General features: G+C 41.4%; 1 protein-coding gene across 1 annotated transcript in view; it reads left to right on the top strand.

Moving 5' to 3' along the window:
- LOC128636688 (olfactory receptor 11L1-like) overlaps positions 1-146 on the top strand; it is a 1,888-nt gene extending 1,742 nt beyond the window's left edge. Inside the window, exon 2 of the mRNA XM_053689675.1 lies at positions 1-146. This exon is cut by the window's left edge and continues 801 nt beyond it. Coding sequence (XP_053545650.1) covers positions 1-146 — 146 coding nt within the window.
- The last annotated feature ends 19,767 nt before the right edge of the window (positions 147-19,913 follow it).

Genomic DNA, 19,913 nt, shown 5'->3' with positions numbered 1-19,913 from the left:
CTAAGTCAGAAAATTCTCTGGAAATCGATAAAGTTCTCTCTGTTATTTATACTGGTGTGGTTCCCATGGTAAATCCACTGGTTTATAGCCTTAGAAATAAAGAGGTTTTGAAGGCCATGAAAAGTATTTTCAAAAAGATTAAATAAATAATTTTAAGGGCTATATTATGAGTGGAGCGCTAACTGTTGTACACAAATGAGAAGGGGGTTTATTGTGTTTCTTTGATCGTGCACAGTTGAATCTAACATGCTTCTGGATATCGCTATTTAAGAGCTCATGTTAACTGTTATATGAGATAAAAAAAGTGGTATATAGAAGTATATATACATATATATATATATATATATATATATATATATATATATATATATATATATATTTCCTGTACAAATGACAGCACTCTCAGGTCTTTTTTCAAAATGAGATCAACAAAAGTCTCTTTTTTAATGGAACGTTTTCGAGGAGCTTGTCCCCATCATCAGCATAACACTCAAGTGTAACAAAACATATTTTTATACAAGCAAACAAATTAATCAAATATTAACAACCTGTGTCTCTCTTGGTGTCCCAGAAAACCGCCAACCACTCGTGTTTGGAACGCATTATGCGTTCCAGTGCTTTGTGACCGGAAATGCCTAGTGTCATATGACTTCCGGTTTCGTGTATTTACAATATATCTTATCCGTGCAACATTTGCTTACTTCAAATCATGCTCCAAAATATATTTACTTACTATATGTCTATTAAACTTGCATAGACACTATATCCCCTTATCGTACTTGTGTTCTTATGATACACTTACTTTTCGCCACTGCAGCGTAATCTAACCAATCTCACATTGGTGTGTTAGTTTAATTTGTGCCAACTTTATATTTCTACTTTCCACTTTCCCTGTGTAGTCTATATGGTGTATCAGTGTCACTGTGTGGGTAATTACATTTATATGTGTATTTGCGATCTGTTTGTGTTAACTGTGCCCTTTTTTGTTTGACTCAGTTACCATGGTTACCCAATAGTGCTGGCTATACATTCTCTATGTGTCTTGCTATCTATATATATGGCCATATTCCCATTTGTTCCTTCATTGCACTTAGACTTTGTTGTCTATTGGTTACCCCCACTGCAATCTATTATGCATGTGTATTTATCCTTCCCCTAAATGAGAGTATTGCGTTACTCAGCCCCTTTTATCTACGACCCTTTTGTCTTAGATGGTGTCTGCTTAGAGGCTAATGGTCTAATTGTGCCTATACGCAGCTTACATTTTTTACACATACACTTCTGACATATAGTTTCCCAAATTCTAGTTTTGCTATCCTGATATTTTATCCATTTAGATGTAGCATGTCCTCTTAGTTAATGCTTTTTATTGTTTTCTCCTCTATGTTGTTATTTTTTGTTGTTTATTTGTTTTTCTAAGATTGTCTCTTTGTATGAGGGATCTTCGAATTTCCCCACTATGGTTCAATTGTCTCCTAGACTTCTATGCGCCGGATCTGCATATATAAGATGCCATTCCACTTTAGATTAGCAGTCTATTTCCATCTTGATGTGTATTTAGATGTTGTCCATACACTCCATGCTTGTCTTTTTGATGTGATAGGCTACTGTGTATCAAGGTTATGGGAGTAGTCGTTTTACTGGTAACCTGCCTTTACTATGTCTTACTCCAGGAGCAGTGGGAGGCACTTTCATGTCTCCCCCTGCTCCGATCATAGGTTTATGACTAGGACACTACCCCCCTTGGGGTCTGTGTCTCAGTCCTACCTTGATCTGGTGCACAGTGTCTGGCCATCGTACCTTTGTTTGTGTCTCCTACCTACACCAGTGCCTTAAAATCAGGTGCTGAGTTAAGCCCCCCTGGGTGTATTGTACCCAGTCTATACATCCATTCTGCTTCTCGTCTGAGAAGGGCTTTATTGCGATCCCCTCCTCTGTCAAGCTGGGGGATGTGATCAATTAAGATGTATCTGATGCTTGAGACTTGATGCTGTTTCTGGGTGCAATGTCTGGCTACAGGTTGATCTGAACTGCCTGTATCTAGTGCCACCCTTATCGCCCGCCTGTGGTTAGCCATTCTTTCGCGTAGCGTCCCACTGGTCTTGCCAATATAGAATTTGGCACATGGGCAGTAGAGTAGGTAGATTACATGTGTTGTATTGCACGACAGAGAGTGTTTGATGTAATACACTTTGTTAGTGTGCGGATGGTGGAAGGTCTTAGTGGCTATTAGGCCATTACATGTGGTACAGCCCAGGTATTTATATGAACCTTTGATGTTAACCTTTTCTTTCTTTAGATAGCATTTTTTGGGGTCTGTTTTGACCAGCAGGTCCCTAAGATTTGTGCCCCTCCTATATGCAATCATTGGTGTGAGGTTACCACATGTAATGGCCTAATAGCCACTAAGACCTTCCACCATCCGCACACTAACAAAGTGTATTACATCAAACACTCTCTGTCGTGCAATACAACACATGTAATCTACCTACTCTACTGCCCATGTGCCAAATTCTATATTGGCAAGACCAGTGGGACGCTACGCGAAAGAATGGCTAACCACAGGCGGGCGATAAGGGTGGCACTAGATACAGGCAGTTCAGATCAACCTGTAGCCAGACATTGCACCCAGAAACAGCATCAAGTCTCAAGCATCAGATACATCTTAATTGATCACATCCCCCAGCTTGACAGAGGAGGGGATCGCAATAAAGCCCTTCTCAGACGAGAAGCAGAATGGATGTATAGACTGGGTACAATACACCCAGGGGGGCTTAACTCAGCACCTGATTTTAAGGCACTGGTGTAGGTAGGAGACACAAACAAAGGTACGATGGCCAGACACTGTGCACCAGATCAAGGTAGGACTGAGACACAGACCCCAAGGGGGGTAGTGTCCTAGTCATAAACCTATGATCGGAGCAGGGGGAGACATGAAAGTGCCTCCCACTGCTCCTGGAGTAAGACATAGTAAAGGCAGGTTACCAGTAAAACGACTACTCCCATAACCTTGATACACAGTAGCCTATCACATCAAAAAGACAAGCATGGAGTGTATGGACAACATCTAAATACACATCAAGATGGAAATAGACTGCTAATCTAAAGTGGAATGGCATCTTATATATGCAGATCCGGCGCATAGAAGTCTAGGAGACAATTGAACCATAGTGGGGAAATTTGAAGATCCCTCATACAAAGAGACAATCTTAGAAAAACAAATAAACAACAAAAAATAACAACATAGAGGAGAAAACAATAAAAAGCATTAACTAAGAGGACATGCTACATCTAAATGGATAAAATATCAGGATAGCAAAACTAGAATTTGGGAAACTATATGTCAGAAGTGTATGTGTAAAAAATGTAAGCTGCGTATAGGCACAATTAGACCATTAGCCTCTAAGCAGACACCATCTAAGACAAAAGGGTCGTAGATAAAAGGGGCTGAGTAACGCAATACTCTCATTTAGGGGAAGGATAAATACACATGCATAATAGATTGCAGTGGGGTAACCAATAGACAACAAAGTCTAAGTGCAATGAAGGAACAAATGGGAATATGGCCATATATATAGATAGCAAGACACATAGAGAATGTATAGCCAGCACTATTGGGTAACCATGGTAACTGAGTCAAACAAAAAGGGCACAGTTAACACAAACAGATCGCAAATACACATATAAATGTAATTACCCACACAGTGACACTGATACGCCATATAGACTACACAGGGAAAGTGGAAAGTAGAAATATAAAGTTGGCACAAATTAAACTAACACACCAATGTGAGATTGGTTAGATTACGCTGCAGTGGCGAAAAGTAAGTGTATCATAAGAACACAAGTACGATAAGGGGATATAGTGTCTATGCAAGTTTAATAGACATATAGTAAGTAAATATATTTTGGAGCATGATTTGAAGTAAGCAAATGTTGCACGGATAAGATATATTGTAAATACACGAAACCGGAAGTCATATGACACTAGGCATTTCCGGTCACAAAGCACTGGAACGCATAGTGCGTTCCAAACACGAGTGGTTGGCGGTTTTCTGGGACACCAAGAGAGACACAGGTTGTTAATATTTGATTAATTTGTTTGCTTGTATAAAAATATGTTTTGTTACACTTGAGTGTTATGCTGATGATGGGGACAAGCTCCTCGAAAACGTTCCATTAAAAAAGAGACTTTTGTTGATCTCATTTTGAAAAAAGACCTGAGAGTGCTGTCATTTGTACAGGAAATATTTAAAACATCATAGCACCCAGGCAGACGACCTTTGGAGGGTATATCCTGTGTGGTATGGACGGTATTATATATATATATATATATATATATATATATATATATATATATACTGTATGTACATATGTATTTATTTATGTATTTATATGTGTATATATGTATTTATAGACATACACACATATAAATACAAATGTATATATTTATAGAGACAAATATTAAAGGGACAGTCTAGTCTAAAATAAACTTTCATGATTCAGATAGAGAATGTCATTTTAAACAAGTTTCAAGTTTATATTTTTCACCAGTTTTACTTTGTTCTCTTGGTACTATTAGTTGAAAGCTAAACCTAGCAGGTTCATATGCTAATTTCTAAGCCCTTGAAGGACGCCTCTTCTCTCAGGGCATTTTGACAGTTTTTCACCACCAGAGGGTGTTAGTTAATGTGTGTCATATAGATAACACTGTGATCACACATGTGGAGTTCATGTGAGCCAGCAATGATTGGCTAAAATGGATCACAGAAGTAAAAAGTGTATTTATATAACTATGTTGGTTGTGTAAAACTAGGGAATGAGTAATAAAGGGATTATCTATCTTTTTAAACAATAAAAATTCTGGTGTATACTAACCCTTTAAGTGAATTGGAGCCCTTTGCAGTCAAGTAGCGGAAAACATGTAAAATAATATTTATACAATATTCATCCTATTATATAAATGGCCAAGTGTATTTGTCAGAAGCTGTCATGCACAGTAGACACAGCACAAGGACAAACACACCTGACCTTAGAGTCCCTACCTGATCTGCGGTGCGGGCAGAATTGGGCGTTGCCGGGCATGAGTGGGGCGTGGCCGGACGTGAAGGGAGGGAGAGAGAGATGGGGGGAAAGAGAGAGAGGGGGGGAAAGAGAGAGGGAGAAGAGAGAGAGGGGGGAAAAGAGAGAGGGGGGAAGAGAGAGAGGGGAGGAAGAGAGATGGGGGGAAATAGAGAGAGAGGGGGGGAAGAGAGAGAGGAGGGAAAGAGAGAGAAGGGGAAATAGAGAGAGGGGGAAAGAGAGAGAGGGGGAAAGAGAGAGAGGGGGAAAGAGAGAGAGGGGGAAAGAGAGAGGGGGGAAAGAGAGAGAGGGGGAAAGAGAGAGAGGGGGGAAGAGAGAGAGGGGGAAGAGAGAGAGGGGGAAAGAGAGAGATGGGGAAGAGAGAGAGGGGGAAAGAGAGAGAGAGGGGGGGAGAGAAGAGGGGGGAGAGAGAGGGGGAGAGAGAGAGAGAGAGAGAGAGGGGAGAGAGAGAAGGGGAGAGAGAGAGGGCGGGAGAGAGAGGGGGAGAGAGAGAGGGGGAGGGAGAGAGAGGGGGAGGGAGAGAGAGGGGGAGGGAGAGAGAGGGGGAGGGAGAGAGAGGGGGAGGGAGAGAGCGGGGGAGGGAGAGAAAGAGAGGGGGGAGAGAGAGAGAGGGGAGGGAGAAGTGGATGGAGAGAGAGAAAGGTTGGAGAGATGGTAGAGGGGGGAGAGAGGGGAGAGAAGGAGAGAGAGGGGAGAGAGGTGAAAGAGAGAGTGAGGGGGAGAGATAGAGGGGGGAGAGAGAGAGGGAGAGAGAGGGAGAGAGAGAGTGAGCAAAAGAGAGGGGGGGAGAGAGCGCAAAAGAGAGAGGGGAGAGAAAGCGCAAAAGAGAGAGGGGAGAGAGAGCGCAAAAGAGACAGGGGAGAAAGAGCACAAAAGAGAGGGGGCGAGAGAGAGAGCAAAAGAGAGGGGGAGAGATAGAGCACAAAAGAGAGGGGGGGGAGAGAGAGAGCACAATAGAGAGGGGGAGGGGGAAAACGTGGGACTGCTGTACTGTACAAAATGGCCCGTGTGAATGGGCTTTAGGACTAATATTTAATAATGTGTTTAACTGTGTATGTACTGTAAATATTTCACATTCCAATGTTCTCAACATAGGGGGTGTATGTATAGGGGAATATATAAGAACTTTAAAATAGATATTCCTATATATATATATATATATATATATATATATATATATATATATATATATATATATATATATATATATATATATATATATATATATATATATACACAGAGAGAATCTGTGTGTATATATATATATATATATATATATATATATATATATATACATATATATATATATAAAATCATATATATAAAATCATATATATAAAATCATATATATATATATATATGTGTGTATGTGTATTTTACAAAAAAAATCTGATAAAGATCAAAATATGTATTTTTGAATAAATAAAACATATTTTGCTATATGAAGAACATTAGAATGGGAAATATTATTATTTCAAATTGGGTTAGCACACTTTAGAAATAACTTTAGGGTTTGCACTATTTGTTGAGTGTTGAAGTCTGTGGGGGAATACGTTAATGCATTTATATCTACGTTTTACTTTGTTTGGTTTGAACTTGTGTGAAAACTTTTTAATTCCAACTTATATTATGCACGCTACCCAATGCGCACAAATGGTTTACTTCTAGCGGAGTTAGGGTGGGAGCGATAAATAGCGCTACACTCCTAATATAACCCTATATAGGTAAGATCACATTTATCTTTATGTTTCAATGTGCTTGTTTGATAATAATTATAATGCATTTCCTGTTAATTATATGCTATATAAATTAACTTTAATAGCCAATGCATGGATTAAAATGAAATACTTTAGCAGAATAATAATAATAATAGTCATACATATACATACATAGTAATATTGTTCATGAGGTTTAAAGGAGACAAAAAATATCTTGAGTTCAAAATTAACGAATAATCTTTTATCACAGTAGTTTGTTTGTTTCTACCAAAAGCTTTAAACATTTTTTAGATGTTGATAGGCAGACAGATCGATAGATAGATAGATGATAGATAGGTAGATAGACAGACATTCAGACAAATAGATATACAGATGAACAGACAGACTGACAATAGATAGATAGATAGATAGATAGATAGATAGATAGATAGATAGACATTCAGACTGATAGACAGATGGACAGACAGACTGACAATAGATAGATAGATAGATAGATAGATACTTGATGGACACACAGAAATACAGATTAAATAAATAAATAATTGAAAGATCGATTGATAGATATACAGTAGATAGATAGAATAGAGATGACTAGAGCACTAACATAATATGCTATATAAAACAAAAACATGATTAGACATTTATTAGGATAATTACTGACAAACCTGTTTCCTAATACAATAATTCAGCAACAGCTGTGAGTCTGATATTTCTTAATAAGCAAAGACCATTTAGAGCGTATGCAGTAGCCGTGTGTGTCAGTGTGACGCAAACTGTGTAGTTAATAAGTTGTAGTTTAGAAATGACTCTTGGTTTAGACGAAATGTGTTATGTTGGGTGGAAATAATTTATATCATTATTATTATTTTTAGCTAATAATTCATATCTTACCTTATGTTACATGTATTCATAAGTTACCTACACTGTCAGCAAGATTCAAGAAGATCTGTCATATTAACACACACTAGTGATGTTGCGAATAGTTCGCCGGCGAATAGTTCCCGGCGAACATTGCATGCGGGCGAACGTATGCGATGTTCGATCCGCCCCCTATTCGGCATCATTGAGTAAACTTTGACCTTGTATCTCACAGTCTGCAGACACATTCCAGCCAATCAGCAGCAGACCCTCCCTCCCAGACCCTCCCAGCTCCTGAACAGCAGCCATTTTAGATTCATTCGGAAGCTGCATTGTTAGTGAGAGGAGGGACAGTGTAGCTGCTGGTGATTTAATAGGGAAATTGATAGCTAGGCTAGTGTATTCAGTGTCCACTACAGTCCTGAAGGACTCATCTGATCTCTGCTGTAAGCACAGCACCCCAAAAAGCCCTTTTTAGGGCTAGAACATCATTTTTTATTTTTTATTTTTTTTCCTGTGTAATCTAATTGCAGTTGCCTGCCTGCCAAGCCACTTACCCAGTGCCACCACTCATATCTGGTGTAACAGTAGTGTACATTAAAAAAAAATAAAAATGTTTTTGACTGTGAAACATCAGTCTGCTAGTGTAATCTAATTGCAGTTGCCTGCCTGCCAGTGTTTGTACCAGGCCCACTTGCCCAGTGCCCCCACTCATATCTGGTGTAACAGTAGTGTAAATTTAAAAAAAAAAAACTTTTTTGACTGTGAAACATCAGTCTGCTAGTGTAATCTAATTTCAGTTGCCTGCCTGCCAGCGTGTGTGCCAGGCCCACTTGCCCAGTGCCACATCACTCATATCTGGTGTAACAGTAGTGTAAATTAAAAAAAAAAAAAAATGTTTTTGACTGTGAAACATCAGTCTGCTAGTGTAATCTAATTGCAGTTGCCTGCCTGCCTGCCAGTGTTTGTACCAGGCCCACTTGCCCAGTGCCCCCACTCATATCTGGTGTAACAGTAGTGTAAATTTAAAAAAAAAAAACTTTTTTGACTGTGAAACATCAGTCTGCTAGTGTAATCTAATTGCAGTTGCCTGCCTGCCAGCGTGTGTGCCAGGCCCACTTGCCCAGTGCCACACCACTCATATCTGGTGTAACAGTAGTGTAAATTTAAAAAAAAAAAAAACTTTTTTTACTGTGAAACATCAGTCTGCTTGTGTAATCTAATTGCAGTTGCCTGTCTGCCAGCGTGTGTGCCAGGCCCGCTTGCCCAGTGCCACCACTCATATCTGGTGTAACAGTAGTGTAAATTTAAAAAAAAAAAACTTTTTTGACTGTGAAACATCAGTCTACTAGTGTAATCTAATTGCAGTTGCCTGCCTGCCAGCATGTGTGCCAGGCTCACAGCGTATACTGTGCCCACTTGCCCAGTGCCCCCACTCATATCTGGTGTAAAAGTAGTGTAAATTTAAAAAAAATACCTTTTTTGACTGTGAAACATCAGTCTGCTTGTGTAATCTAATTGCAGTTGCCTGCCTGCCAGCGTGTGTGCCAGGCCCACTTGCCCAGTGCCACCACCCATATCTGGTGTAACAGTAGTGTAAATTTAAAAAAAAAATTTGACTGTGAAATATCAGTCTGCTAGTGTAATCTAATTGCAGTTGCCTGCCTGCCAGCGTGTGTGCCAGGCCCACTTGCCCAGTGCCACCACTCATATCTGGTGTAACAGTAGTGTAAATTTTAAAAAAAAAACTTTTTCGAATGTGAAACATCAGTCTGCTAGTGTAATCTAATTGCAGTTGCCTGATTGCCAGCATGTGTGCCAGGCTCACAGCGTATACTGTGCCCACTTGCCCAGTGCCCCCACTCATATCTGGTGTAACAGTAGTGTAAATTAAAAAAAAAAAAACTTTTCTGACTGTAAAACATCAGTCTGCTTGTGTAATCTAATTACAGTTGCCTGCCTGCCAGCGTGTGTGCCAGGCCCACTTCCCCAGTGCCACATCACTCATATCTGGTGTAACAGTAGTGTAAATTAAAAAAAAATAAAACGTTTTTGACTGTGAAACATCAGTCTGCTAGTGTAATCTAATTGCAGTTGCCTGCCTGCCAGTGTTTGTACCAGGCCCACTTGCCCAGTGCCCCCACTCATATCTGGTGTAACAGTAGTGTAAATTTAAAAAAAAAAAAACTTTTTTGACTGTGAAACATCAGTCTGCTAGTGTAATCTAATTGCAGTTGCCTGCCTGCCAGCGTGTGTGCCAGGCCCACTTGCCCAGTGCCACACCACTCATATCTGGTGTAACAGTAGTGTAAATTTAAAAAAAAACAAACTTTTTTTACTGTGAAACATCAGTCTGCTTGTGTAATCTAATTGCAGTTGCCTGTCTGCCAGCGTGTGTGCCAGGCCCGCTTGCCCAGTGCCACCACTCATATCTGGTGTAACAGTAGTGTAAATTTTTTAAAAAAAAACTTTTTTGACTGTGAAACATCAGTCTACTAGTGTAATCTAATTGCAGTTGCCTGCCTGCCAGCATGTGTGCCAGGCTCACAGCGTATACTGTGCCCACTTGCCCAGTGCCCCCACTCATATCTGGTGTAAAAGTAGTGTAAATTTAAAAAAAAAAACTTTTTTGAATGTGAAACATCAGTCTGCTAGTGTAATCTAATTGCAGTTGCCTGATTGCCAGCATGTGTGCCAGGCTCACAGCGTATACTGTGCCCACTTGCCCAGTGCCCCCACTCATATCTGGTGTAAAAGTAGTGTAAATTTAAAAAAAAAAACTTTTTTGAATGTGAAACATCAGTCTGCTTGTGTAATCTAATTGCAGTTGCCTGCCTGCCAGCGTGTGTGCCAGGCCCACTTGCCCAGTGCCACCACTCATATCTGGTGTAACAGTAGTGTAAATTTAAAAAAAAAAAACTTTTTTGAATGTGAAACATCAGTCTGCTTGTGTAATCTAATTGCAGTTGCCTGATTGCCAGCATGTGTGCCAGGCTCACAGCGTATACTGTGCCCACTTGCCCAGTGCTTCCACTCATATCTGGTGTAACAGTAGTGTAAATTTAAAAAAAAAAAAACTTTTCTGACTGTAAAACATCAGTCTGCTTGTGTAATCTAATTACAGTTGCCTGCCTGCCTGCCTGCCAGCGTGTGTGCCAGGCTCACAGCGTATACTGTGCCCACTTACACAGTGCCACCACTCATATCTGGTGTAACAGTAGTGTAAATTTAAAAACAAAAAACATTTGGACTGCAAAACATCAGTCTGCTTTTTGTGTCAGGCTCACAGCGTATATTGTGCCCACTTGCCCAGTGCCACCACTCATATCTTGTTTAATAGTAGTGTAAGTGTACATTTAAAAACAAAAAAAACCTTTTTGGACTGTGAAACAACATCAGTCTGCTTTTTTGTTTCAGGCTCACAGCTTATACTGGGCCCACTTGACCAGTGCCACCAATCATATCTTGTTTAATAGTAGTGTAAGTGTACATTTAAAAACAAAAAAAACTTTTTGGACTGTGAAACATCAGTCTGCTTTTTTGTTTCAGGCTCACAGCTTATACTGTGCCCACTTGCCCAGTGCCACCACTCATATCTTGTTTAATAGTAGTGTAAGTGTACATTTAAAAAAATAAAAACTTTTTGGACTGTGAAACATCAGTCTGCATTTTTGTGTCAGGCTCACAGCGTATACTGTGCCCACTTGCCCAGTGCCACGACTAATATTTTGTTTAATAGTAGTGTAAGTGCACATTTAAAAAAATACAAACTTTTTGGACTGTGAAACATCAGTCTGCTTTTTTGGGTCAGGCTCACAGTGTATACTGTGCCCACTTGCCCAGTGCCACCACTCATATCTTGTTTAATAGTAGTGTAAGTGTACATTTTAAAAAATAAAAACTTTTTGGACTGTGAAACATCAGTCTGCTTTTTTGTGTCAGGCTCATAGCTTATACTGGGCCCACTTGCCCAGTGCCACCACTCATATCTTGTTTAATAGTAGTGTAAGTGTACATTTAAAAACAAAAAAAACTTTTTGGACTGTGAAACATCAGTCTGCTTTTTTGTTTCAGGCTCACAGCTTATACTGTGCCCAATTGCTTAGTGCCACCACTCATATCTCGTTTAATAGTAGTGTAAGTGTACATTTAAAAAAATAAAAACGTTTTGGACTGTGAAACATCAATCTGCTTTTTTGTGTCAGGCTCACAGCGTATACTGTACCCACTTGCCCAGTGCCACCACTCATATCTTGTTTAATAGTAGTGTAAGTGTACATTTTAAAAAATAAAAACTTTTTGGACTGTCAAACATCAGTCTGCTTTTTTGTGTCAGGCTCACAGCGTATACTGTGCCCACTTGCCCAGTGCCACCACTCATCTTGTTTAATAGTAGTGTAAGTGTACATTTAAAAAAAAATGACAGGCAGAGGCAGGCCACCCCACAGGTGCCGTCGTAGTCGTGGTGCTGGGAGTCCCTTTGGCCCTAGAATAATGCCCAGTGTTCAGAGGCCACGTACCATGAACTCGAAAAGTTCTGAGGAAATAGTTGACTTTATAACACAGGACACCCAATCTTCTATAGCTTCCGCTCCGAACCTTGACGCACCATCCTCCAGCTTATCTTCGGGCACCTCTCAAGTTACCACTCGCCCGAATGCCGTCACCACCAACACTAGCACCACAGCCACTTCACTTGATCTGTCAGAGGAGTTTTTTACACATCAGTTGGAAGAAATGAGTGATGCGCAATCATCACTGACAGAGGATGTAGATAACAGTGATATGTCTCAGTCAGGCAGCATTACACACATGGTTGTACGGTGTGATGATGATGATGTTGTACCCGCTGCTGCTTCCTTTGTTGATTTGTCAGATATAAGTGAAGCGGTTGATGATGACGATGCGTCCGTGGATGTCACATGGGTGCCCGCTAGAAGAGAAGAAGAACAGGGGGAAAGTTCAGATAGGGAGACAGAGAGGAGGAGGAGGAGGAGACGAGTTGGAAGCGGGGGGAGGTCGTCGCAAGGAGCTAGTGGCACAGTCAGACAGCATGCATCGGCACCCGGGGTCAGCCAGACAGCACGCCAATCAACGCATGCTGTTGCCACCACCAGAATGCCGTCATCACAGAGCTCAGCAGTGTGGCATTTTTTTGTGTGTCTGCCTCTGACAACAGCAATGTCATTTGCAACCTGTGCCAAAAGAAACTGAGTTGTGGGAAGTCCAACACCCACCTAGGTACAACTGCTTTGCGAAGGCACATGATCGCACATCACAAACGCCTATGGGATCAACACATAAGTAGAAGCAGCACACAAACTCAAAGCTGCCATCCTCCTCCTGGTCCAGCATCTTGCCCCCTCTCAACCATCCGCCACTCCGTCTCTCTTCCGGAGCAGTTCCTGCTCATCTGCCCACAGTCAGGTGTCTGTCAAGGACATGTTTGAGTGTAAGAAGCCAATGTAACAAAGTCACCCCCTTGCTCAGCGTCTGACAGCTGGCTTGTCTGAACTCTTAGCCCGCCAGCTTTTACCATACAAGCTGGTGGAGTCTGAGGCGTTCAAAAAATTTGTAACTATTGGGACACCGCAGTGGAAGGTACCCGGCCAATATTTCTTTGCACAAAAGGCAATCCCCAACCTGTATTCGATTGTGTGAAAGGAAGTAATGCATGTCTGGCACACAGTGTTGGGGCAAGGGTGCATATGACCACTGATAGCTGGTCTGCAAAGCATGGTCAGGGCAGGTATATCACCTACACTGCGCATTGGGTAAACCTGCTGATGGCTGCCAAGCATGGAATGCGTGGCTCTGCAGAGGAGGAATTGGTGACACCACCACGACTTGCAGGCAGGCCTGCTGCCACCTCCTCTACTCCTCCTACTCCATCCTCTTCCATAACCTCCTTGGCTGAGTCCTCTTCTGCTGCTGCATCTTGCTCCACATCAACGGCACCCCCCAGCTCCGCAGGTACTATTCCACATCAGGGATACTGCAGTGTCATGCCATCTTGGGGTTTACTTGCCTGAAAGCAGAGAGTTACACTGGACCAGCACTCCTGTCCACCCTGAATGCACAGGTGGATCAGTGGCTGACTCCGCACGAACTGGAGATCGGCAAAGTGGTTTCTGACAATGGAAGTAATTTGGTGGCGGCATTGAAATTGGGCAAGTTGACACATGTGCCGTGCATGGCACATGTATGTAATCTGATCGTACAACACTTTGTGCATAAGTACCCAGGCTTACAGGACATCCTGAAGCAGGCCAGGAAGGTGTGTGGCCATTTGAGGCATTCCTACACGGCCATGGCGCACTTTTCCGATATCCAGCAGCGAAACAACATACCAGTGAGGCGCTTGATTTGCGACAGCCCGACACATTGGAATTCAACACTCCTAATGTTCGACTGCCTGCTCCAACAAGAAAAAGCCGTTAACGAGTATTTGTATGACCGGGGTGCTAGGACAGCCTCTGCGGAGCTGGGAATTTTTTTGCCATGTTACTGGACACTCATGTGCAATGCCTGTAGGCTCATGCATCCTTTTGAGGAGGTGACAAACCTAGTCAGTCGCACCGAAGGCACCATCGGCGATATCATACCATTTGTTTTCTTCCTGGAGTGTGCCCTGTGAAGAGTGCTGGATCAAGCTGTAGATGAGCGTGAAGAGGAAGAGTTGTGGTCACCATCACCACCAGAAACAGCCATATCAGTAACTATCGCTTGCTGGACCAGCGGCAATGCTGGAAGAGGATTGTGAGGAAGAGGAGTCAAAGGAGGAATTTGGCTTTGAGGAGGAGGAGGAAGACCAACCACAACAGGCATCCCAGGGTGCTCATTGTCATCTATCTGGTAGCCATGGTGTTGTACGTGGCTGGGGGGGAAGAAGATACCTTCAGTGAGATCACTGAGGACGAGGAATGGGACATGAGTAGCTCGGCATCCAACCTTGTGCAAATGGGGTCTTTCATGCTGTCGTGTCTGTTGAGTGACCCTCGTATAAAAAAGCTGAAGGAGAATGACCTGTACTGGGTGTCCACACTACTAGACCCCCGGTATAAGCATAAAGTGCCTGAAATGTTACCGAATTACCACAAGTCGGAAAGGATGCAGCAGTTCCAAAATAAATTAAAAAGTATGCTTTACACAGCGTATAAGGGTGATGTCACAGCACAACATGAATCTAACAGTGGAAGAGGTGAAATTAATTCTCTGACTCCCACGACCACGGCGGCAAGGACAGGATGCTTTACAGACGTGTTGTTGATGGAGGACATGCAGAGCTTTTTAACTCCTATGCATCGCCACAGCCCTTCGGGGTCCACCCTCAGAGAACGACTCGACCGACAGGTAGCAGACTACCTCGCGTTAACTGCAGATCTCGACACTCTGAGGAGCGATGAACCCCTTGACTACTGGATGTGCAGGCTAGACCTGTGGCCTGAGCTATCCCAATTTGCGATAGAACTTCTGGCCTGCCCCGCTTCAAGTGTCCTGTCAGAAAGGACCTTCAGTGCAGCAGGAGGTATTGTCACTGAGAAGAGAAGTCGCCTAGGTGAAAAAAGTCTAGATTACCTCACCTTTATTAAGATGAATGAGGGATTGATCCCAAAGGGACTGACATTGGGCGATACATTTGAGTATAAAAGGCCTGATGAGATGAGCTGCCTTGGGCTAAAAATGGTCCACACGATGCTGTATTTTATCTTTGAATGCCGGATGACGCGTGACTTATCTGCCACCAACTAGGGTTCAAGCCACAATGTTTTAGGGCACTTTCTGCCTGGGAAACAAACATCAATTTTTCTGGCCACTGCTACAGCAGCGGCTGCAACAATACCTAATTTTTCAGGCATGTGTACATGGCAAATTTTTCTGGTGCTGCACTGTGGCTTCAAAAACCAAACAAAAAAAGGCACGTAACAGGGATTAAACTGATAGGAATAGTACTACTTAGCACACCACTCCTATCTGGTGGCACATTAGATTGCACGTGCAGTGCCCCAAATTTGAAGTAGGAGGACCGACCAAGCGTCTTTTTCCATCTCCCGGTTCCTAAAAACCCAACCATATACACGTCCCCTGGTGCCGCAACTGCCTCTGGGAACCTTACCATGGGTCTCAGAACGCATGTCTTGTAATTCTCTGTCTGGGAAATTATCTATCTATCTATCAAATCTATCTCTTTATCTATCAAATCTATCTATCTATCGTATCTATCAAATGTATCTATTGCATCTATTGATCTATCTATCTAATCTATGTATCTATCTATCTATCTATCTATCAAATCTATCTTGTGGCCGAACCAACCAAGCATCTTTTTCCATCTCCCGGTTCCTAAAAACCCAACCATGTACACGTCCCCTGGCGCCACAACTGCCTCTGGGAACCTTACCATGGGTCTCAGAACGCATGTCTTGTAATTCTCTGTCTGTTAAATTATCTATCTATCTATCTATCAAATCTATCTATCAAATCTATCTTTCGTATCTATCAAATGTATCTATTGCATCTATCGATCTATCTATCTAATCTATGTATCTATCTATCTATCTATCAAATCTATCTCGTGGCCGGACCGACCAAGCATCTTTTTCCATCTCCTGGTTCCTAAAATCCATGCCATATACACATCCCCTGATAGGGGACATAACAGGGATTAAACTGATAAGAATAGTACTACTTAACCCACCACTCATATCTGGTGGCACAGTAGATTGAATGCGCAGTGCCCCAAATTTGAAGTAGGAGGACCAACCAAGCATCTTTTTGCATCTCCCGGTTCCTAAAATCGATGCCATATACACGTCCCCTGATAGGGGATGTAACAGGGATTAAACTGATAAGAATAGTACTACTTAACACACCACTCATATCTGGTGGCACAGTAGTTTGCATGCGCAGTGCCCCAAATTTGAAGTAGGAGGACCGACCAAGCATCTTTTTCCATCTCCCGGTTCCTAAAATCCATGCCATATACACGTCCCCTGGCGCCGCAATTTCCTCTGGGAACCTTACCATGGGTCCCAGACCTCACGTCTTGTAATTCTCTGTCTGGGAAATTATCTATCTATCAAATCTATCTATTTATCTATCAAATCTATCTATCGTATCTATCAAATGTATCTATTGCATCTATTGATCTATCTATCTAATCTATGTATCTATCTATCTATCTATTCAATCTATCTATCTCATGGCCGGACTGTTATCTGACATCTACTTGTGTTTCGTCTAAATATCCGTTGGCCAAATGTCCGTCTGCCAAATGTCCGTCGGCTTAAAGTCCGGCCACGATTGCAAGCGCAGTGCCCCAAATTTGAAGTAGGAGGACTGACCAAGCATCTTTTCCCATCTCCCGGTTCCTAAAATCCATGCCATATACACGTCCCCTGATAGGGGACGGAACAGGGATTAAACTGATAGGAATAGTACTACTTAACACACCTTATAATAAAGCAGAGAGAGGCAACGCAGAGAGAGGAGTCTGAAGAAGAGGAGTCAGAGGAGGAAGGTGGCTTTGAGGAGGTGGAAGACCAAACACAGCAGGCATCCCAGGGGGCTTGTTGTCACCTTTCTGGGACCCTTGGTATTGTACGTGGCTGGGTGGAGGAAGAGACCTTCAATGACATCAGTGCGGACAAGGAATGGGACATGGCTAGCTTGGTATCCAACCTTGTGCAAATGGGGAGTTTGCGGTTGTGCAAATGGACTGTTTGCGGTTGTTTGCTGTACTTTAAACAGGGAGTTTGGTCTGTCACTGTGAAGCGGGCGTAACCCTTACACTACCTGATCATTACAACATCATACCTGATGTTTTAAAGCACGTTATTGCAAACAATTTAGGAATGTTAGGTGATTTCTGCCCTTTATGGATTAAAACCAGACTCTGCATCAACTATTTAATTTACCGTGGGAGTTTTGCCATGGATCCCCCTCCGGCATGCCACAGTTCAGGTGTTAGTACCCTTGAAACAACTTTTCCATCACTATTGTGGCCAGAAAGAGTCCCTGTGGGTTTTAAAGTTCGCCTGCCTATTGAAGTCTATGGCGGTTTGCCCGGTTTGCCCGTCGAGAACATTTGCGGAACATCGCGTTCGCCGTTCGGGAACGGAAAATTTTAAGTTTGCGACATCACTAACACACACATATAATATGATCCCATGCATGTTAGATCATGTATATTTGTCTACAAACACTATATATATTTGTATATTATTGGGAAAACCATATAAGATTTTGTAATTTACAATCTATTTGATTTTGTTAGATCATCTAAAGAATATAAAGTATTATCATATATGTGACATTGTTCTCTTTCTTGCAACAATTGCATGTAATTCTTATTACTGGGTGCTATAAGGAAGAACTAGTAACGCTTGCAGATTATTTTCTGTATGTTTTGCTATCTTAGCTCAGTTTGTCCCATTGTTTACAATGGAATTTTCCAGCAAGCAGATGGATAACTTGGTAGAGTGACATTTATGTGTGTGGCTAAGGCACAGCCCCTATTGTTTCCTGCAACAATAAATGGATCTGGGGAAGTAATGTGTGATTTGGAATAGCAGGTGTCTATAAACTATTCCTGTTTATTATAAATAATTGATCTACAATTGATTGTGAATACTGCAGTAGGTGTGATGCAAATGTAACTGAGAAACTTACCATAGAATATTAAATTTACTATCATATATAACACATTTTATAATAAAATACTCTTTGTTTGTACCACACATGAGCCACAATTCAGTGCTTGTTTTTAGCAGATAATGATTTCTGAAATTCAATTAGTAATGTCAGTGTGTTTCCAGTGATCACGATTAAAGAATGCTTCTGCATTTAATACGTTTAAGATAGAAAAGTTAACCTACTGAAACAACACAAAATCCTCATCTTCCTCAATAATATCCAAATAGCCAGGATTAAGGACAAACAATGATGATTTGAGGATTTTCTTGATTACATCACCGGTTGAAAGACAAGTATGTTGATTGATTCCTTTAATAGTGTTAAGGGATGATTACGAGTCTGGCAGGTACATGCTCACCGCTCACTTTTTTTCCGCGACTCAAGCATACCGCAAATCCACTCACGTAAATTGCGTATCCTATCTTTTCAATGGGCTTTTTCTAATGCCGGTATTATGAGTCTTGGAAAAAGTGAGCAGTATAGTCTCTCCTGTCAAGACTGATACCGCATTTAAAAGTCAGTAGTTAAGAGTTTTATGGGCTAACGCCGTAACATAAAGCTCTTAACTAAAGTGCTAAAAAGTACACTAACACCCATAAACTACCTATTAGCCCCTAAAACGAGGCCCCCCACATTGCAAACACTAAATTAAAAATGTTAACCCCCTAATCTGCTAATCGGACATCGCCGCCACTTCAATAAATGTATTAACCCCTAAACCGCCGCACTCCTGCCTCACAAACACTAGTTATATATTATTAACCCCTAATCTGCCATCATTAACATCGCCGACACATTGTAGCTAGCTTAGGGTTTATTTTTTATTTTACAGGCAACTTTGTAATTATTTGAACTAGGTAGAATAGTTAATAAATAGTTATTAACTATTTAATAACTTCCTAGTTAAAATAAATACAAATATACCTGTAAAATAAATCCTAACCTAAGTTACAATTACACCTAACACTACACTATAATTAAATAAATTACCTAAATTAACTACAATTAATTACAATTAAATAAAATAAATTAAATTACAAAAAAACACACTAAATTACAGAAAATAATAAAATAATTTCAATTTTTTTAAACTAATAGCACCTAATCTAATCCCCCTAATAAAATAAAAAAGCCCCCCAAAATAATAAAAATCCCTACATCATACTAAATTACAAAGAGCCCTTAAAAGTAATCAGCTCTTTTACCTGTAAAAAAAAGACAATACCCCCCAACATTACAAACCCACCACCCACACACCCAACCCTACTCTAAAACCCACCCAACCCCCCCTTAATAAAACCTAACACTACCCCCTTGAAGATCACCCTACCTTGAGACGTCTTCACCCAACCAGGTAGAAGTGGTCCTCCAGACAGGCAGAAGTCTTCATCCTATCTGGGCAGAATAGGTCCTCCAGATGGGCAGAAGTCTTCATCCAGGCGGCATCTTCTATCTTCATCCATCCGGAGCGGAGCGGGTCCATCTTCAAGACATCCGGCGCGGAGCATCCTCTTTGTTCGACATTGACTAGAACAATGACGGGTCCTTTAAATGACGTCA

This window comes from Bombina bombina, chromosome 7, assembly GCF_027579735.1.
Source record: "Bombina bombina isolate aBomBom1 chromosome 7, aBomBom1.pri, whole genome shotgun sequence".
Classification (NCBI taxonomy): domain Eukaryota; kingdom Metazoa; phylum Chordata; class Amphibia; order Anura; family Bombinatoridae; genus Bombina; species Bombina bombina.
Note: the sequence above shows the minus strand (reverse complement) of the source record. Positions and strands in the feature narration are given on the sequence as shown.